At 36.0% G+C, this 22,313-nt stretch overlaps 1 protein-coding gene across 1 annotated transcript in view; it reads right to left on the reverse strand.

Moving 5' to 3' along the window:
• LOC121419395 (protein unc-79 homolog) overlaps window positions 1–22,313 on the reverse strand; it is a 52,666-nt gene continuing 30,353 nt past the window's right edge. Inside the window, exons 29-52 of the mRNA XM_041613849.1 lie at window positions 20,993–21,202; window positions 20,343–20,432; window positions 16,067–16,182; window positions 15,605–15,658; window positions 15,239–15,364; window positions 14,497–14,679; window positions 13,033–13,195; window positions 11,946–12,337; window positions 11,123–11,317; window positions 10,416–10,819; window positions 9,806–9,946; window positions 9,469–9,507; window positions 8,907–9,022; window positions 8,464–8,549; window positions 7,897–8,064; window positions 6,848–7,027; window positions 6,245–6,427; window positions 5,662–5,751; window positions 5,206–5,384; window positions 4,490–4,739; window positions 3,481–3,621; window positions 3,028–3,105; window positions 882–926; window positions 1–480 (exon numbers count right to left, since the gene is read on the reverse strand). Of these exons, the coding sequence (XP_041469783.1) occupies window positions 298–480; window positions 882–926; window positions 3,028–3,105; window positions 3,481–3,621; window positions 4,490–4,739; window positions 5,206–5,384; window positions 5,662–5,751; window positions 6,245–6,427; window positions 6,848–7,027; window positions 7,897–8,064; window positions 8,464–8,549; window positions 8,907–9,022; window positions 9,469–9,507; window positions 9,806–9,946; window positions 10,416–10,819; window positions 11,123–11,317; window positions 11,946–12,337; window positions 13,033–13,195; window positions 14,497–14,679; window positions 15,239–15,364; window positions 15,605–15,658; window positions 16,067–16,182; window positions 20,343–20,432; window positions 20,993–21,202 (3,812 nt within the window). The 3' untranslated portion in view covers window positions 1–297. The remainder of the gene's footprint in view (window positions 481–881; window positions 927–3,027; window positions 3,106–3,480; window positions 3,622–4,489; window positions 4,740–5,205; window positions 5,385–5,661; window positions 5,752–6,244; window positions 6,428–6,847; window positions 7,028–7,896; window positions 8,065–8,463; window positions 8,550–8,906; window positions 9,023–9,468; window positions 9,508–9,805; window positions 9,947–10,415; window positions 10,820–11,122; window positions 11,318–11,945; window positions 12,338–13,032; window positions 13,196–14,496; window positions 14,680–15,238; window positions 15,365–15,604; window positions 15,659–16,066; window positions 16,183–20,342; window positions 20,433–20,992; window positions 21,203–22,313) is intronic.

The raw sequence follows: 22,313 nt of genomic DNA on the forward strand, positions 1-22,313 counted from the left end.
ACAGTGCGATCATCATTAGACATATAAATTCATATGTTCCATTTGTATTACGCCCAAGTAAAAGTCACTGACATGTTGAAAATGGCATATAAATCATCTAATCTGCAAATAAAATGTGCTATATACAAAATATCAGTAAGCATATTTTGAACCGACTTTAATATCTTCTCAATCTAGATACCTAAACAGTGTAGAACTGAGCAGCAGCTGAAGATCAGATCACAATCTGTCTTATTTGGGCCGTAAATTTCTTTAATCTCTGCCCCCAAAATTGGTAACATTTCTCTGACAAGCTGCCTATACTGTATAAAATTGAGTGGCTGCAGAAGATTGGATCTCAATCTGTCCCATTTTGAATTGCAATCTCTTGAGCCATTTGAGTAGTGTGGTAGAATGGTACGATGTTACCTCCCCTTTCATCAGACTTGGAGGTGGAAAGTTCTCACAATTCTGCAGTCTCACCTGTAGGCTTCCAGGGAGCTACCATTACAAAAATGGGGTAGAAATCAATCATTGTAATAAACATTACAAATATAAGAAATAAAAGTAATTAAAATACAACCATCTGTTGATGTTCAGATCAAACTTTATTGCTGTTATTTCATGTTTCACCAAACCTTAACAAGATGAATAATCATATGCCGAAAACAAATTTCATTAAAATACTTAATTTTACATGTACATGCAAAATTACTGAGTGAAAGTTCACTGATATGCTTTTAAAGTATTTTTAAGTACTCAATTAACTTGCTACAATTTATAATATGGTTGAACTTTTCCTTTAATCATATAAGATTTCAGGCTACCGTAACTTTGCATATTGAAGACATCAAATTAATAAAGTCAATTCAACAGAAAATGAGTGAAAATATCAAACTTACCTTGGAAGGATAGCTAAACAAGATTGGAGCCCACATAGGGAAAAGCTATAAAAAAGATAACATAATAAAAAATAAACATAATATGAGCCATTGCATCCCTCTTGATTATTTACAATACATTAACTGTCTATGCGCAAGGTTAACAGGTCAAACTTAAAGTCTGAAGCTCATCGATAACAAAGTAAATGTATCTAAAATAGATATATATGTACATATATCCCAAATTTATGATAAAAGCACAAATACATGATTAATGATGAATGATAATCAGTTTTACTAATAGAGCATGAGAATGGTTTGATATAAGAGAAGTCAGCATACATGCAAAGATCCTGAGAGTATAAATCACATATCTTCCTGTTTAAATCATTCATTCCTTGTCTACGTGCCTATATTTAGAAATGATCTATCTTCCAGAAACTAAGATGAGAGTGTGTTAAGCATGAAAACACATGGCCTTATAATACTGTACGGCAACCACTTGAGCCTATCAGATCACTTCAATTAACATAAAATCAGACAGGTAACTTTTTTTATGTTTTTTTTTCTTCAAAGAATCATAATCATTTGTAGTGTTAGAAATACAATTTTAACAGTAATGATTATTATATAAAACATGTACATACAAATGAGTAATGAAAGTGCCATGACATGATGTAGAATTATGATTTAACTGGAGAAAAGTGATAAAAATGTATAAAAGGGAATGGGAAACAGTATTAACCAATAAAAAGAGCAAAATTTCAATTGTTAATAACATTCATTTTTCATATAAACTCCTCACTTTGATTGATAATCCCTCCTCTGTTTTAGTGAATATCAAAGTGTGATTGATACCAATTAATAGATCATATAATTCTCTATAAGATAATACCCTAAATGATATGATTATGGTTCACATGGAGGTGCAGTGCCTTGAAATGTGGAGCGAGGTCAACATTTAAAAGTTGCAAAATGACACAATATTAAAGGGACTGAAAATCACTGTAATTTTATTTTCTGTGGGGATGAGCGAGTGTCTCAGCAGTTTCTTGTTTTCACCCTCCTTAACATCACCATCAACATGAAATCAAACACACCTCTGTACAAGCAAACACATAACAAACAAACAAAAAAGCATGGGTATTTCAAATCATGTTATCTCACAGAAACATCAATACATAAACCACAACAAAACATCAAACATGAAGAAGCAGGATTTTCATCTTTATTGACACAGACAAAAGAACCATGTTCTGTATTGACCCTTCATGACTACTTCTGCTCATTTTACAGCTTTTCAATTCAGACTTCATCAAACACTTTTGAATCCTGCTCTTTTCGTGATGGCATGATCATGGTATCATTTTAAAGAAAATTAAATGATCTTTTGAATGATATCAATTTTGCATTGTGTAAAATTGGGAGCTGGGAAAAATTAATGGTCAAACTCAGATTTCCAAACTTGTTTTGAGGGGAAATATTCTTAAGCAGCAAAAAATGGCAGCATCCATTAAAGTGAAGTCAGTTTGTTTCATTCTGATGAACCACAATCATTGCATTCCTAGGCAACTTTAGAAATATCATATATGATCAATAGATTAGAGACAAAAAAAGGCAAAACTATCCTATATGAATGAACTTGATTCAGGCAAAAGCCTCCACATTGGCATTTCAGGAGTGATCCATTAGCTTGGTATGACCTCATCTTGCTTCAATCCCAGATTGATTATCATCATCCATTTTTTCCCCTTCTGTACCATAGCATTGCCTTGTATCTAAAGCACAACACATCAATCCTTCATATATCAGAGTCCTCAGTCTATGTCTAAACCTGTAACTGTACTTAAAACTACAGTTATACTTAAGCTCTATAATATTTCCCCCTCTTTTTTCTTTTTTTTGATCTTTCGCTCCTCATTTGTTCCTTTCTCTCAATTACAAGTTTTGCTTTTTGTTGACCTCTCTTTTCCAATAATACTCTTGAAGTTTTTAATACAATGTGTCAAAAAGACATCTACCTTGTTTGATGACAAAGATAGATTAAAGTATCATGTTTGTTAAATTCTGCTATTTTTATTAAAAAGATGAAAAAATAAAGACCACAGATATTTTATGTCTCAGAGTCATGTTATGTTTGAAATAAAACAAGACTTGATAAGTTTACCTTGGCTAAAACAGAAGAGTTGCATTCTTGGAGAGCTTCCATCAAGCTTAAGAAGTGAAGGTTTACCATATCAGCCAACTATCATCAATAAAATCACAATAACATTATAGTTAAGAAAAAAATAGAATAGAAATAGGATTTGAAACAAAACAAATTAAGAATTAACAATTTTCAAAGCTCTTATAACCTAGTTATGTGACAAATGACCAACATGAACATATATGTCAAGCTGACATATTTAGGGCAATGGAGCAGTCAAGCTTAACCTGTCAAGATAAACAATTATTTAATTCTAATAGACATCGTACTTGGACCACTTGGTTGGATAAAAACATAATGTTGATAAGACATAAATGACTGATATCAAATGAGGAGCCAGATTTTTATAATCTTAATTTTAAGTAAGATAAATGAAGTAATAAGATGGATGAATATGATGAGGTGTATTCTTACCACTTTAGAGTGTGATAGAAGCTGTAGTACACCAGGAGTTACTCTACTCCAGAAATCCATGATACTGAATGTAGCTGATGTATGAGCATCTGAGTTTGGAGTATTCATACATGCCATCTGCTCACAATACATTGTCCAAAGCTGTTGATAGATAAAATAATTATGTAATCAACAATGATACAAACATGGGCAAAGGTACTGTAAAGCATGTTATAAACTGATTGTACCAACTACTTGTGTGCATTGTGGTCTAGTGGTTATGACCCTCATCTTTCAATCTGAGAAACGTGGGTTCAATTCCCAGCGATGGCATGTTTTCCTTCAGCAAGAAATTTGCCCACTTTGTGCTGCACTTGACCCAGGTGAAGTGAATGGGTCCCCGGTAGGAAGAAATTCCTTGAATGCTACCTGCGCCTATATGGCAGCACAGCTATAGCCAGGGTAATAATAGCAGTGCTTTGTATCCTCAAGCAAAAATCCCTTTCATTATTATCATCACTATCAGGAAACTTTTAAATTGCAATATTCAGAAAAAGTATGAAATATGAAATACGGTTAAGATTATCAAGCAAACAAGCAGATACACACTTTTATAGATACAAACTGACAAGAGATTCCTTTTCAAAAATTGAGCAGACTACAGCAATGATTGTTCTAATCGTTCAATGTAGGCCCTGTGTAGAGGAGAGTCACCACCTTTGCACGTTAAGAACCCACTGCACCATACATTAAGAGTAGGGGGAAATCCCGGTGAAGTGGTCCACCTGCACTCCCCCAATCAGTTGTATCGGGAGGAGAGACCTGCGGGTCATAGTGATTCAGTTTGCTTTTCGCCTCCCAGGCACAGGTGACGCCAAACAAATAATATTAGGTGCTTACCCAGGTACAGACTACCTATCAACAGTGCAAGTTATATGAAAGATGATGTCATTAATGGTTTTCTATAGTTAAGATTGATTTGAACCAATAACAGGTGAATACGTTAACAATAGTTGAAGAGCCTCCATACCTGACATAGGATGAATGCATGGAATAAAGATGACATATGAAGAACTGAAGCCTTAGACTGCTCAGCAAACCCTGCTAATATAACCTGTATATGATCAGCAATATGGTTACCAGCATCTAATGGTATAGGCTGACTGATCAAACCACTGTTAGTGAAGGATGGTGGGCAGAGGGCTGCATGGGTCAAAGAACCAAGTAATAACCAAGACAACAGACGGACATGGGCAATGCAGTCTATGAATTCCTTGGGTCTGCAAAAAGAAATGGAATAATCATGAGATTAGTTCTAGGAATTGGAGTCTTGCAGAAGCACTTATTATTCATAACTGGGATGTATATACAAACTTCATTTGATAATCATCATAAAATTCATAAATAGTGATATTTCCTTATGTTGCTTACTATCACTCTACTACGAAGTAAAAATAATGAGCTATAATGTGCCAATTGAATCTTCGTGCTTGATGGGACCCTATGGCAGGCATACTAAAATATTCATTTACATTATTCTAATATTCAGGAAAAAAAGAGATCTCTCATGTGAAACAAGAAATGGATCACAGAGGGATTTACCAGAAAAAGTGAATTAGAGAAAGAAAGAGAGTTAAGGATTGATAAAGATGCTACCTGGTAGAACTCTCTTTATGAGAATGCAAAGCTGGTGATCACCATCTACAGACAACATTATATCAAACAATAACTTTACACTCTCCTTACCCTTGTTGAACAGCGGATGGTGGATGATAGAGCCATGGTAGATATCTTTGTATAGCCTTTGGTCCTTCCCGACCGTTAGCTTTGGTGAACTCTAAAGCAACTATCTGAGCTACTCCAGCTTTCAGTTGACTACCCAATGTATCCTCATTCAAATTCTGTGATCCTCCTCGAAGATTATTCTACAAAAGAAATCATACAGATATTCATGATATGGGTAATGTCACAGAATACTATTTCACAGAGAAAAGTCCTGTTACTTTCTACCAGAGTTTTTAAGTCAATAGTAGAATTATTCCAACTTAAGTTTTCAATTTTTACTGTAGACTATTTTATGCAACATCATGGTGATTTATCTATCGAAAGTTTGGTAACATTTTCTACAACATCATTATTAAGAACTTAATGAATTATTAACATGATAATTGTAGAGATAATTAAAGTAGAATAATTTCCTACCTTTACTTTAGTGAGTGTATGAAGATCTCCTATGTATTCGGTAGCATCACTGATGTATTGTCTCATGCAGTCTGTGGCTCCAGTTGAGTTCTGTAAATCAAATAAAAACTAGTTGGATTCTCAACAACACACAATTGAAATTAATGCCTCTGCCTTTCATATTCACACTGAGAATATATTACACAGAAATTACAAAGAAAAGTACTTATGTAATTCTTAACTGAATAGTCACACCATGTGCATAACTTGATCTGTCAAACATTTTTGGTTTTTGTAATATGATTGTCAATTTATAAAAGTCAATAAAATCACACCATATCCAGTGTGCCATATGGGCAAGTGCTTTTACCTTTTTTTTTATTAATTTGATTTTTTTGTTGACCAAATTAAATGAGCTTTTACTCTTATTACTATGGAATTATATTGTAATCACCTTCCTTCTGATTCTCAGCGAGGGTTATCATCCCATCTACTTATCTACACAACCCTTACTAGGTTGAATAGAAACTTAACTTACCATAACCATTTCAAATGTTTCCAAGGAGGTTTATTATCACCTGCATTGATTTAATTATGTGCTTACCATAGCCATCTCCACCTCTATATCAGCCTCCATATGACCAAAGTCACTCATCTTCCCTCCTGCATCCATCACAACAAATTGAACTAATTGAATCAGGTTGATATCAGGGAGATTGGTCTTAAACTTCAGAGCCTGGACCAGTTCTAGAGTCACTACCCGTGCAAATGACTGCTTCTCCCTCTCCTATATAAAGGGAAAAATAGTTCATGATACAACATACTTTCTATGAATGCTGGAAAGGAGGTTGGTATAACATTATCTACCATAAGAATCTTTACAAACTAACAGGGTAATTCACAACCTAACTTGCAATTATAACTGACATGCACTTTCACATACATAAGAGAAACAAAGAGAGATATGACGTGGAGAAGTTGTGACAAAATTGAATGAGAAGGATAGAGCGGATAGAGAGAAGAATAATGAGAAATAAGTTCAGAGAGGGATGCAGAGCTTAAGCAATCATGAAGAAAAAAAGCAATGAAAAAGTACATCTTTAATGAATGTTCAATTAATGGAGGAGCATGAATAATGAAAATATGAAATAAAATAGTTGATGGATTCAATATGAATGGCTAATAACAAAAATAAAGCTCCCGTTACCTTTGCAAAGATCCGATTACAGAGGGTACAGATCTCTAATAGATGAGTGAGCTTAAACCGAGCTCTCACTATGGCAAAGCTAATCAGTTTGCCCATAGGGTCCAACAAGGTGGGTAGACTCTTTGTGGCTGGACTACGCAGAAGGACCTCAAAGATTCGGAACAGATCATTAACATCACACTGCGACAAAGAGAGAAAACATATATTACAGAAAGGTAAGTACAATTTTTGAATCACATTATTTATCATTAAGATCTATAAAGGGGTAAATTGATATTATTCTTCGTAATTCACAGTAAATAAAAAACATATAAAAAAATACATATTTTTTCAAACATATACCAAATATATTTTCCAAGTTTGTTACTTGTGGTAACTTCATCTCTTCATTAGCATGAATAACAAAAAAATTTTTGTTCAATATCTAATTTTCTGGAGTACATGATAAACTGGCCAAAAGTATTTAATGAATGCATTTTCTTGCTCACTTACATGAAAACTTGAGCATTGAAAAATTTAGAATACAATATCAAAATATGATATACAATATAAAAAGAACACATCAGTATAGAATAGGGCGGTCATAAAAAACCAAAAGGAATTGTCTGGATAACCACCTTTGATAATACAATATAGAATTAGACTAACATGCCAGGTGGGTGTTTCATAAAGCTGTTTGTAAGTTAAGAGTGACTTTAAGAACGACTGGTGATCCCTTCTCGCTGTAAATGGTATATTAATTGGCGATGGTTTAGCGTGTAAGAAAGGATCACCAGTCCTTAAAGTCGCTCTTATCTTATGAACAGGTTTATGAAACGGCCCCCAGAAGTATCTAATGAATGCACTTTCTTGCTCACTTCGAAACAATATTAATAGAATGGACTTTCAGGTCTAACAATTAAATTCATTTCCTGAATAAATCCCATCATTTCTATAGACTATACAGTTTTATAAACATGTGGTTTATGGGCAAATGAAGAAATGATCTACAAAGGTTCATATGCATCTAGTATCTTGATAGTAATTATCAATTGGTATGTATAACTTACATTTTCTGGCATTGATGTAAGTAGTTTCCTGAAGAAGGTATCAAAGAGGGGTACCAGATTACCCCAAGCTGTAGAACCTTCAATGGGTAATGAATCCATGTAGTTTGCCATGTTCATTAATACTAACATGGTACGTAGCGGTGGTAGGTTACGTCTATCATTCAGTCCCTGCACAAATACAAGTGAGAAAGGAATACATTTAAATGTCATTGATTGACACAAAATGAAGCCTTGTCTGCTGAATTAACTTTGAAGGAAAAAAGGCAATTTAGGACGTAACATATTTTTTCAATATTTTTTTTAATTTTTGGTAATCCAAGTACACATGCCCTTTTGATATCCAAGAAAAAAATCCTTTTGTATCCACTCTCAGTTTGTTGATTTTGGTTAGATCTATTATTTTTTTTCAGATTATCTTTCTTGAGTCATGTCTACTTACTTTGAACTTCTTCTCTACACTGTTTCTCAGAGCAAAGCTCATATATGGTTTAATACATTACAAGTGTAATCATACTGAATTATGATACTGTAAGAGAATGTAAGTTAATGTAAAGAGTGAAGACAAACCTCAAGCAGATGAATGATAGCATCTGTTGGGTTGAGTTCATTGAAATCTTGAAGAGATGACGCCATCGTAGGTAAGAAGGTTTGATCTAAGATATGTAAATGATGAAATTGAACAAAAAATGAAAAAGAATACCATTCTATGTAAAGGAAAAAAGGAAAACATTTATTCAAATCAATGGATTTTATCTAAAGAATCTGTTTAGGAAAAGAAATCTTCATCTGAACAATGCCATGCATTTGCAGGGACAAAATCAGGGTTGAATACCAAGTAAGGAAGATCTGACATAAAGTTTAGTATTTAGCTTTTAAAAGAAAAACAGTAAATGCAAAGATAAAGGGTCCGCTTGTGTCTTCCACATGATTTAAAAAAAGCATTAATCAAACACTGTTGATAATGACCCAAACTGATGAAATCATCTTGAGAAGTGGGATAATGAACTAACCTTCTATCTTGCTGAGGAAGAGTTGAGGGAATACCCCGTTAGGTGCTAGTTGATGAAGGGTACAACGTAAGAACTGTTTAGCCACAGTACAACAGTGTCCAGGTGGGCAACCAATACTGAAGAAACACAAGAATACATTCTATTAAATCACATGTATTATACACAGTGGTGCTCAAAAGTTATGAACCCCAGTAGAAAATGAGCATATTTAAAGTGTTGAAGTTCTGTTATGTTTTTAATATTTAATTGTAAAGTCAGGTGATAAACTATTACATTCAATAAAGTTTCTCTGGGCTCGCTGAGCATTGCAGTGTTGTTGTCTACATCCAACGCTCTGCAAAAAGGAGTGCATTTTGTTCGGGTTCACAATCTCTGAGCACAACTGTTCATCTATGTATTAAATTTCTTGGTTGGCAGCTAATACTGAATAAACACAAGATTACATTCAGTTTAATACAATGTATCATGCAAATACATGTATGGAACCAAAACATTAGTTTGATGATAGATTTCTCATTTAGACTACATTTTATTTATAATTGAATGGTAGACGTATTCTTACCTTTCACTCTGCCAAGGATAGAAAGTAGCTGAGGCAACTCTGTGTGATAAATATTAAAGAAAAGTGAAATATACATTTTTAAATACATGGAATATTCTTTGAATTTTTCATGTAGTGATACAAGTTTCTATACTATGATGTTCAATCAATTACAGATTTGAATTCCAAAACAATATATTGATCATTTTGACAGGATAGTTGCAATTCCCTTCTCCTTCTATGAAAATGTCTTCAATTCTACAGCTATAAAAGTGAGCTGGAGTCACACCAAACCCATATCTTTGTGAAAACCTCCTCCTTCAGATAAGAGGGGGAGAGGGGAGGGGGAGAGTCTCACCGGCCTACAACTTGTAGCATCTCAAGTAGGAGAGGTGCAGCTAATTCAGGATCACGGTGTACAAATGTTGATAGGACTACTATAGCCAATGAGATTGTATCATCATCATACTCCTCCAGTAAAGCACCACAATCAGTACACCTGCAGACAATTTAATAGTATACAAATGAAAAATAGCCACGAGTGTGATTGGGCAACATTTCAAGAGGTAAAAGAAATATATGCTCTAATCAAACAAGGAGACAAAGATTGCAAGATACCCTACCATTGCACAAAGAGGAATACTTTTGTGTGTCTGTCTAAATGATTACCAAAAATATGAGTAATGCGAAGAATAATCACACATCGAAGAGCAATTTAACCAAAGCATACGGAGTATGTAATGAACTCTACTCGAAACAGAAGAGATTTAAGAATCAAACCCATACATAAACATAAAATAGAAAAAAAAACACCAGGGGAAAATTAATTTGATCAGAATAGCGACTCCAATAAGCAGAATTTTTTCATACACTCATTTCCAGTTTAACATTAAGGTTGCTTTGTGCGTGTTTCATGTATTGATGTCTACAATTAAACATTGGATAAAAAAGTGATGATTGAGACTTACTTGGTAAGAGCCATAAAGTTTTTATCTTCATGATATCGTCTGACAGCTGAGTAGACACTGCTTCGCTTCTCTGGTGACTTCTGGGCTTGTTCTTTAAGTTTCTGAGATCTTTTCTTATTCTTATCTCCTCCTTTTCCTCTTCCACCAGGGGAATCTACTGGAAGATCAAATTGTACCCCATCCCCACCCCCTCCTACTGCTGGTGAGTTCTCTCCACTGCTCTGATTGGATGATGACATGATGGTGGCCACGCCCATCTTACGACGTTTCTTGGTACGGAACTTAGGTTGGATTGTCTTAGGTTTGGTCTCTGCTACGGTAGCTGTCTGGACAGTAGCAGCTTGGATGACCTGAGGTTCAACAGTCAGGCTCTGCACAGTAGCTGTCTCTAATTCAGTCACAAACTGTCATTTAAGATATAAGAATAAGAAAAACACTGAAATCTTAAAACTTGTAAGGACTCTCAGATTTCTATACATTCATATTTAGTCAGAGCTTTGTACCAATCACAGAAAATCTCTGCATGTATGAATAGTTTTAAATGTTGTGCATAACAGTGCTAACTAGACGTAAAATGTTTCCTAGGTAATTGGTTATATACCAGCTTGGTGTTTACCAGCAAAATGCTGTCCTGCCCAGTTCTTATGGGAGTTACCATAAAACAGAAACAAAAAAACAGAAACAATTGATTATTAGAAGGTATATACCTGAGCTGCTGTATGTGTAACAGTCTCAGGTTGCTCTGCTACAAAGGTAGGAGTAGCTTTCATTGGTTCCTCAGCTACGAATGTAGCAGTAGCTTTGATAGGTTCAACCACTGAATCTAAGGTCTGAAGAGGTTGAATCATTTCAAAGTCTTCAACTACCTCAAGCTCTGGTTCAGGCTCTTCTTCTTCTTCAACCTAAATCAAATGAATAAATAAATACATATTTCTGAAGTGTTCTATAAAGATATCTTTATTGTCTATATGTCACGGTACATTTGTCACAAGCTCTGCTTACTGAGTTGCCACCTCCATTGTATTTAACTTATATACATGTATTAAGGCTTATATCTTTGGAAATAAATGTTGAATTGAATATGAATATGAATGTTACTGGCAAATGACTGGAATAGGGATACTCTTTAATCAAACAAAAATAATCATTTTTTTTGGTAATCTCCAGTCACATTTTGGTGCTGTTTAAGTTTTATTTCCATTGAAAAAAAATATTACTAATCATGCATTGTTACTTGCTCCTGTAAATTAAATAAAACAGAAATATTATCATATAAGCATAGCAATATGAAGAGCAAAAATGAGGAAAAAAATATTCCTTGAAATAACAAGAAACAATAACTATTTAAATTCAAATAAAGGCAAAACAAAAAATGCTTTGACCTGAAAAATGTGTTCTACCAGTTGATATGTTCATCAAATCTGCAAATTCACCTTGATATTGAGACATACATTTGGCTTCCAAGACCCCAGTTGTTTGAAATTGAAATAGGTATTCAACATGATTGAGTACACAATTTGATGTTCTTACCTCAAGAATAGTAGATGCAACAAAGTTCCTGCTTGAAGAGTTGACAGGTAGATTAATAACCTCATCTTCTGACACAAAGAGCATCTCAGGCTCTAGCTCCAGTTCCTGATGCTGGGGTACACGTGGATCCTCCTTAGGAACAGCCACCCCACCACCTGTTCCTCTACCACCTCCACCTCCACTACTAATAGTAGTAATAACTTGACCAGGGGTAATAAACTCCACCCTAGGGGTAGGAGAGGAGGGCGTGTCACCTGGTGGGCTGCTTGGTTCAGTGGTCTTGATAGCAGTGGTGGTGGTAGTGGTGGAGGTAAGGAGAGGGGTGTTGGGACCAACTGATGAGATGGAACCAAGTTCCTCACTGATATCATCCTCACGAGGAAGGCTTGACTCTAAAAATATGAAAGGTAGTTTATATCAAAAGTTGCTCATATATAAATGCAGGAAGAATCCATACAACATTACACAGATCTATCTTTTAGGCAATCTGTCATGTAAACACAAACTTAGTAATGTTGTCCCTACATTAGTCATTTCCCTGTTCAATCACTGTCACCACTACTGACTTACTTTGTATTGATGATTGGCATGTAGCATGATAGATGCAGTTTTACTCATGCACTTTTCCTTTACAATACATTTTAAACACATGTATGCAGGTGTTGTTTCATTGTTTTTCAATAATTCATGAAATTACCATGATTTCATGGGAGGCCACATCTTCCCAAAATCACCCATCAGCTTTAAATTTCATAATGCTCAGTGCAAAGTCTTCACTGGAGTTTATGAATCTAGCATATGAGTCTAAATCAGTTTAATCTAGAAACGTTTACTAAGTATGTTCGAATATATATATTTTGCTTAACATGAATTCTCTTTAAAAATTTTGAGATTTTTCTTTACAGATTTATGTAAAGAGTCACCTAGTAATGCAGAGAACTACAAACTGTGTAGAAAAATTGGGAAATGTATTAACAGTTTTATTGGTGGCTGCACAAAGAATTCGTCAACATTTTGTTCACAGGTAATCCAAGGTGAGTGACTTCACTGACAATGCTTCATTCTTTCATTCCATGTGATGTGATACCTGATTTGTTTTTGTTGGGCATGGTAGCACCCCAGATATCCTCTGGTTGCGGTGGCTCTGGTCTCTTTGGTTTACAGATATGACGTTGTGATTCTAATACATTCATAGTGATACGCACTAAAGCCTTCAGTGTGGTCTTCAATTCAGCTTGGTCTATGGAATACTGGGAAAATAAGGAGGGAAAACCAATGGTGGTATAAGTTCATACCAGTTCTAAAGATTTGAATCATTAATAGGTTATACTACTATTTGATCACCTCATTACTTAATGAGGTGTTAATTCACACTTGCTATATGGCCATTTCAGATCAAGGATTACTTAAGTACTTTGATGCCATACCAATAAATAAGTTTAACATGCCTAGAGAGATCATCTGAAGATATCACAATAATGAAATCTTTTATTGTAATCAAAATTATATAGGGGAAGGCGGGGTAAGTTGAGCATAGGGGCAAGTTGAGCCACCAGCCCCAGGCCAATAATGAATGAGTAAGACATTGTGGTGGTGTCATGTATTGATGACCCATAGCATAACCCCTAACCCCACCACATTGTTTTCAACTTTGAAACAAAAAGTAGTTTTTTAGAGGGAAAAACATGAATTTCAGCCAAAAAAGTAAAAAAGAGTGTGAAATAGATAAGTGCTTTATAAACACACACGTCTTTGAATATAATAAAAACATGATAACAACATTATTAGTCCAGGTATGGATCTTCATTCTTGTCATAGTCATTTATATGATGGATGCATAATAAATGTGTGGATACAAAATTATCGCACTAAGTTCGGACTGGGGTAAGTTGAGCCAAACAGCATGGGGCAAGTTGAGCCATGGTAATTCCTATGGTAATGTATCTTAAAAAAACAAAAAAAACATAAAAATCGATTGAAATGCTGGCTGAAAGGAGCAAATTTACATGACTGCTCTTTTCCTTTTAAAGGATGTTAGTATTTATAGAGAATTAGCAAGTGAAAAGACTTTAAACAAAAAATTGACATGCTGGTTCTCCCCTCATACATTTGTACATAGTTTTTGTGGCTCAACTTACCCCAGAAGGTGGCTCAAACTTACCCCATATATGGGGCAAGTTGAGCCATTTGACATCGTTTTTTTTCAAAGGTCACGATGACTTTCAGTGTGGGGATAGAAATTTATATATAGGTGGAAAATATTTCAGAAGAATTAAATTTCAAGGCAAGGTACTTATTTTGACAAGATTATTAATCATATCAATTCTAACATGCAAAAAGCAAAAACTGTCACAACTTACCCCGCCTTCCCCTACTGGTGTGCAAGTGTGTCTGCAGTAAGGTTCAAGTAACCATAGGGTGTGAGTTTTAAGGTTTCTTCAAAAGACTTACCTTGTAGAGTACAATAAGTAGAGACATAAACCAGGAGTATCTGTAGTAAGGTTCAAGGAATCATAGGGTGTGAGTTTCAAGGGTTCTTCTAAAGACTTACCTTATAGAGTACAATGAGTAGAGACATGAACCAGGAGTGTCTGCAGTGAGGTTCTAGGAACCATAGAGTGTAGTCTGGAGGGTGTGAGTCCTGAGATGATTTCTGTGGTGAAGGGCAGTACTGTAGGAGACTCAATACCATAGGTAACACCATGTTTCCAACCTTTACATTGTGATCCAACATCTGAGAGTTGAGAGAATATTATAATCAATGATGAAAGAAGCCTGGACAGCACTTGATAGTTGTTTTCCATCAGAAATTATCCTTGGTATAAAAAAATTGATTTTCAATCAAGGTTAAATGAAGAAGCACATTAAGTATGGAAGTGTCATACACAGCCATCTATAACACTAAACACCAAGGACAGTACAAATACTGGAGGTAGTATCTGTCGCAGTACTAATATTAAAAAAGGTGAGAACATTTGTGTAGGTCAAGCTTGGTCAAGCTTAATTTCTGATGCATTTAGTTTGTTTCTTACATTAGCTCTTTCCTGAATAGAACAAATGGTAGCCATGTGACTGTAAGTAAGCTTTATAAATTACCAGTTTAAATGCATCTATTTGTTATGATATGTTGGTATGTTTTGCGAGACATTGTTTAAATATTGTTCTGTCTGTTTTTTTTCCTTCATACTTATCGCATCATATGATATTTAAGCATAAAAAAAGTTTGGTGAGAGAGAGAAATTGCAATCAATGGCAATTCACCTCTCCACTTGTTTTTTTTTGTCAATACTAACCTTTGGTAATCCTGCCATGAATGCATAGAAGACTGCTGATTCTCTCAGTTGATGGGGTGGAAGGTTGAAGGTCTTACTCACTTGGTTGTAACCTAGCAACACTGTCAGGTGACGTAATACAGTATTCTGCAACGTCAAAGAAATTAATTAACTTTGGTCATCAGGGTAATGGGATAATCTTAAGCTTCACAACAAAACTGCATACATATGGAGATATCTTTCAAAGCAAAGCTATAGAAAGATAGTGTACACATATAATATTCTGACTTTTTATAGATGCATAAGCAAACAATGTTTTATCTATTTCTGGTGACCAAGGAAAGCAGAGAACAGCAAAATCAAGCTTTAATTTAGACATCAACTTACCATAGCTCTTCCTGAAACTTGATCGTCATCCATACTGGTTGGTCCTGTCATGAACTGAAGATATAACATACAAATATTGTCTTATCAAAATATGAGCCACTATATCTACTTCTATATATCACCAATCTATAGCAATGAAAACTATCAGATGTTTTCCATTGCTTTTTCAAGAGAAGTTCAGTTCTAAATCCAAGCACTCATGTCAAAAGTTACTCCTTAGGGCCAAATCATTATCTTTCTTTTTCCTTACACTTATATTGACTACACTTATAAGCTGTTAATACCATACAAAAGCGCAAATGAAAAAAGCTAAAATTGTTCAAGCTCATATATTGTTATACAGACAAAGTACACTAAAAGTTAAAAACTCAAATAGCTGAAATCAGCTTAATAGCTGAACTCTCACACTCCTATAATACATTAGTAGATTTTTTATTATTTCAAGATGATGTTCATACTCACTATCATGAGGAGTGTAATGAGCTTATGTACAGTCTGTTTATCAGCATTAGTCAGATCAATATTGAAGGTTGGTATCTCTTCTTTCAGCTCTTCTTTTATTCCTTTCAGGTGACCATCTAAATAAAAAACAATCAAATACATTATCATGAACATGCTTGATGTTAAACTTAAATCATTTATTACCTGTATTAATCATGGAATGAAAACATCACTCTATTCTAATATAAATTGTGAAAATAAACAGACTTTTTTTACTAAAGTTTTCATTTCTAACGACTAATAATATTAGAGAGTCAAAAGGAACCTAAGCTTTCGATCCTAGCAGAATCTTCTTCGGAGGCAAAATGACAAACATATAAAGTGGAACAACCATAATATAGACCACAGACATACAACAGCAACTCTAGAAACAAGGGGACAAAAGAGGCATTAGTGAGAAGAGATGACCAATCAGGTTAATGAATGGGATGAAAGAAAAGGAGTATGCAGACACAAAGGGAAGTTAGTGTAAGTAAGGCCAAAGAAAGACCTCAAGACAAGAGGGATTAAGATATGAGGCAGGCAACATCAAACAGGATCTGGAACAAAACAGTGATAGAGGGTGTGAGGAAGAGATGAATAACAAGAGAATTAGTGAGAGGTGGGTCAAACAGGTAACAAAGAAAGGCATAATAAACTGGTGCATAAGAGTGGGGGAAAAAGGGAAAGAATGGAGAACAACTGATAATGTGCAAAAGACATAAGTATGTATGATAGAGCAATAAACAAACTAAGAGAAGAAAGTAAGTGTAAAATTAAATCTGTAAGTATAAAATTATATAAATATATCCAAAAAGGAAAAATATATAAATACAAATGGTGTAACTGATATTGTAATCCGCTGGGTGTGAGGGGAAAAAACAGAAGACTATACAGAAAAAAAAACAAAAAACCCTGTATATATGGAAGGGAAGCAAATAGCCTAAAAGGGTAAAAGCAAATAAAGAAACTGATGCTGTATGAGAAAAGGGGTGTATTAAGAAAAAAAACCATAGTAAACAGGAAAATAAGCAAAATAAATAAGTGGTAAATCTAAGAGATGAAGGGAGAGAAAAAAATATATATTATAATAATTATATCACCTGAATAAGAGAGGAAAAATTGGAGCTGAGCTTATAAGAGATATGGGAGGAAAGTAGAGGCAAAACTATGATGTAACTAATCTAAAAGAGCTTAGGGGGAAAAAATATGTGTGTACAAATGGAAAGTGGATAAGAAGGATAGATCAGTCGTTCCCCTCTTGGATGTTCAGGCCATGAGGTTGGATGGTGCGACAACCGCGTAGCCAGGATTTCATTTTGGAGGGGGCGGTAAATGCACGCGAAGCGTGCAAACACTTAAAGAGCGCGCGAAGCGCGCTCCCTAGGGGGTGGGTGCAGGGAGGGGGAGTTTCCCCCTCCCGCGCGAAGCTTTTGGTGTTTCATAAATTAAAATGAAAAGGAGCCGTCTCTCTTGTCTCTAGTGCCTATTTCAGCTCCAATTCAGTTGACTCATTGTGATTTTGAACATTGTTTTCATGAACCTTAATTTGTTTTCAAAAAGTGATTGTGAACGCACAAAAAAGGAATACATTGGAGGAAATTAAAATAATAATACCCTCGCGCGAAGCGCGGAAGCTAAAGCGTTTTATCAGTTTTTTGCAATGAAAAGGGTCCCGACTAAAGGGTCTTCTCAAAGATATATTGAATACTTCCCTTGGAAAGATCAGATTTGATTACAAACAATTTAGCGACAGTGCATATCTTTAACTCGCAAAACAGAGGAGAAGAAGTGTATATATGCCGGGAGAAAGATTTTCAGCCCCGCGCAGAGCAATGAAACTGTGAAATTTCAAAGGGCGGACGTTTCATCAAAATAATGCAGATACGTCTAATACCACCATCGGCTCTAATTAAAATGATTTTCTAAGATTATTGAACTTCTTTATGAGGAAATAGTGCGCAGAAAGTTGAAACTTCTGTGATTTATTGAAATTAATTTAAAAAAAGAAGGATTCCTAATTTCTTTGACTTATCCTGAAGTGCTTCATTTTGAATAATAAAGAAACTTAAGTGTCATTCAACATTTCAAACTGAGGGCGCAAAACAGGGCAGGAGATGAATGTGAAGGGAAATGACATGAAGTTTAATAGAATTTGATAAAAAAATATATTGTACTTCTTTATTTAATACGACGCAAATTTTAGGAACCTGTTTGCCCCAGAATTATGGTTGTTTGGTAATGAGCTGAAAAGCAGGAGAAGTTGACTTTATGGAGGTGGAAACTGATATAAAATTTTACCCGCCCGGAGCCGACCCGACCAGAAGTTGCACGATCAATTAAAAAAAAAAAGATAACTTCATATACTTTGGCGTAGCCTTACTCTAATTCCATGCCCTAATGGATACATTTGAACTTTAACCGGTAAGAAACACATATACCTGAGGTGGAAAAACAGGGTTAGAGAAAGGGTGGGGGAAACAATGGAGAATTGCAATATTGTCATTTAACCGCGCGCAGCGCGGAAAAAAATTCATATATAAATTTAGAGCAAGAGTGATGGAGTTTCTCTTTTAAGAAAAAAAAAAACACAAAGCTACCTTTCTCCCCTTTCCTCCCTTCCCTTTATCTTTTCTCCGCTCTTTTTTCCCTTCTTTTTTTTTTCTTTTTGGGGACGTTTTGGGGGGGGGGGCGACCGCCCCCACCGCCCCCCCTGGCTACGCGACTGTGGTGCGAAGTCGTCTCATCCAGAACTTCTCTCTGCTAGTACGGACTGAGTCAGGGCGGGTACCTAAAGATTTGATGACCTGTAGCATCATGTCAGTGATAGAGTGGTTGGGAAGGTTAAAATGGCGGCAAACTGGAGTGTCCAGCTTTGCTGTGTTGACGGTTGATCTGTGCCCGTAGAATCGTTTCTTGAGTGTGGTCTTGGTTTCCCCTACGTATTGTACCCTACAAACTCTGCAAGTGATGAGATATACAACATTAGTGGTAGTGCATGTGATGTTGCCCTTGGTTCGGTGAGAAAGGCTGGTAGAGTTGCTGGTGAGAGTGTCGCCCTCGTGAATGTGTATTTCACATATAATACACCTGTTGCCAGTGCATTTGAAGGTGCCATGCTGTATGGGAGAATGGTTAGTGAGGGAGGGCAATTCAGCACGAACAATGAGGTCCCTGAGATTCGGTGGGCGTCGGTATGCTAGAAGGGGAGTATCGGGAACGTCCTGTTGGAGACGATCAGAAGTGTGTAAAATGTGGTGGTTATCACACAGGATTTTGCGGAGAGGGGGTAGATTGGGATGGAAGGTGGTCACAAGCGGTATTCTGTCGGTAGTCTTCTTGTTACTTTTAGGTTTGAGAACTTCAGATCTAGGGAGAGAACGAACTTTGTTGATTGCCAGTTGGACTGCCTTGGCCTTGCAGTGACGGGGGTGGCAGCTGGATGAGTGGAGGTACTGGTGGGTATCTGTGGGTTTAGTGTACAGGGTAGTGGTGAAATCAGAAGTGAATTTGATGGTCCTGTGGAAGGAATTGATGTGGTCAATGAATGTGTGGAGGCTATCTTCCTCCCTGGTCCAGATGAAGAAAATGTCGTCTATGTAACGCCACCAAATCCATGGGCGACAGGGGGCGGAATCTAACATCTGCTGTTCCAGCTTGGTCATGAAGAGACAGGCGAATGAAGGAGCCATCCGGGTGCCCCTAATAATATTGTAAGACATCTACTACATTACAAAACATAAGTAGTAGAGATCAATTTGCCTACAGTAGAAGGGTATTCTAGATTTCTTTTAAAGGGGATGAAGTAATGATATGATTTATATTGGTACGATGAAATATTTGTAATATACACTAATGATATCAGGCAAAGTGTAAAAGTGTACAATTAATCTCCTCCTTGGCTAACCTATTTAACATGATTTGATTTCAGTATGGTACACATTTCCCACAAACCCCTGTTTGATACATCTTAGGCATAGGACTCAATGGCTTAAAAGTATATAGGCATTATGAATCTGTGGACAAGGCTTGAAGTGTGAACCATAAAGTCAGGGGTTCAAGTCCGACCACAGCTACACACATACTTCACCAGACGCAGGTGTACCAGGTAGGATTCATTCTTAGAAGAATTGAGTGCTGTATTACGATTGCTTCAACTAAAGTTAATGGTACTTCTCATCAAAAAGCCTGAACAAGTTCATTATCTTATAATAATGTACAAAATGTTTACACTATATTAGAATGAGACCTAACTCACCATGGAATAAGCTATTAACCAGCAACCCATCTCCAATCAGAAAATTATCTCCTCTGCAGTTAGCTGGCCTACTGTATGTTGATCGATCAGCTAAGAGAAAAGAGAATGATGAAAGCAAAAAATTAGTAAGAATGTCATGGAACTATGTCCCTTTTATTCCTTTCTTTTTTAAATCTACCTGAAGGAAATTCCTTTATTTTATTTCTGACTGACTACATATGGATTAAAAGTAGTGCCTTGTTTTGAATTGCAAAATGTTGGGCAGGGAAGAGTTGGTTTCATGGACATGACAGCTACACTTCAAAATAAAGTGTATTAAGCACTATACAAATAAAACTATTATTTTTAATTAAATTAGGTCTACAGATGTTTGTATCAAATCATCATTACATTGGGAACATTAGTATATGCCCATTCTATCTTATTAAAGGATGCAAAATATTCAAATGTGAAAGAATAACTCCATTTTTGTAGACAAACGCAGCCACTTCTCTAGCCAAATTATATCAAGAATACATACCGGATCATTACTACATAAAATAGTAAAAAATTTTCAATTTATTTTCTTTGATTAAATAAATCAGAGGGACATTAAATGATGTGAAGTATGATGCATTATACACAATTGTGTTTTATCATTATTTACTCACACGGTGGGAAATTGAAGCGGGCAAAGCCGATACCGGTGGGCATAGACTTGCTCCTAGCCTTGCTATCCTGTTTACTGAAGGCCGCAGACAGACGTCGAGGCTTCAGGGTTCCTGAAAGCTCAGACTGGGAGCGAGCTAATCGAGCTCGGTTCAGCTTGTTCATGAAGATGTCTGTTCGGTCACCAAGGCCAGCACTGGAACGACTCGTGTCTAGCAAATGGATGTCAGAAATTATGAGGTAAGTTAATTTTTTTTTTTTTAGTCCTACAAATTATTTTGTTTGAATACAAGAAACTGATCAAAATTAAAATGTATACTTGAGAGTGAAAAGCAAACCAATATAAACAACACAAAAAAGGAAGGAAAAAATGAATTAGAGGAAAAAGAGAAAGAGGAAAAACAGAAAGAGGAGAAGAAAAGTGGAGAGAAAAAGGGGAGGGGAGGGAATGAAAGTGAGAGAGAGGGCAACAACAATAAAGGGTATTAAGAGATAAGTAAAGAAAAGAGGAAACTGCAGGGGAATGCAACTGGATGATCTTGATTTTGCAGATGACATCGCCTTGCTCTCACACACTCACAAGCAGATGAAAGATAAAACTGACATCATTAGAGATAAGTCAGGTCACCTTGGACTAAATGTTAACCAAACAAAGAGCAAGATCTTAAGAATCAATTCCTCAAATCAATCTGCCATCAGGTTGGAAGATAAATCACTGGAAGAGGTTGAAAGCTTTACATATCTGGGAAGTAACGTGGATAAACAAGGTGGGACAGATGCAGATGTAAGAATAAGGATAGGGAAAGCAAGGAGTGCATTCCATCAGCTAAATAACATATGGCGATCTACAAAACTACCAAGGAACATTAAAATACGCATCTTCAACACAGTTGTCAAGCCGGTCCTCCTATATGGTGCAGAAACATGGAGAACTACTGTTGCCATTATTAGGAAAATACAGACCTTCATCAATACTTGTCTTAGGCGTATCCTCAGAATTTTCTGGCCTGAGGTAATTAGTAATCAAGACTTGTGGGAGATTGCTCACCAGCAACCCATTGAGGCAGAGCTCTTGCAGAGACGATGGCGGTGGATTGGCCACACCCTACGGAAACCAATGCCTAATATTACTAGACAGGCATTGACTTGGAATCCTCAAGGAAAAAGGAAGAGGGGAAGGCCTCGTAACTCATGGCGCAGAGACATGGAGGCAGATGTTAAGAGGATGGGCCGCACATGGAAAGAACTGGAGACGCTGGCTCAGGACTGCTCTGCCTGGAGGAACTTGGTTGACGGTCTATGTCCCAGGAGGGGCGATAGGCG

This window comes from Lytechinus variegatus, chromosome 7, assembly GCF_018143015.1.
Source record: "Lytechinus variegatus isolate NC3 chromosome 7, Lvar_3.0, whole genome shotgun sequence".
NCBI lineage: Eukaryota > Metazoa > Echinodermata > Echinoidea > Temnopleuroida > Toxopneustidae > Lytechinus > Lytechinus variegatus.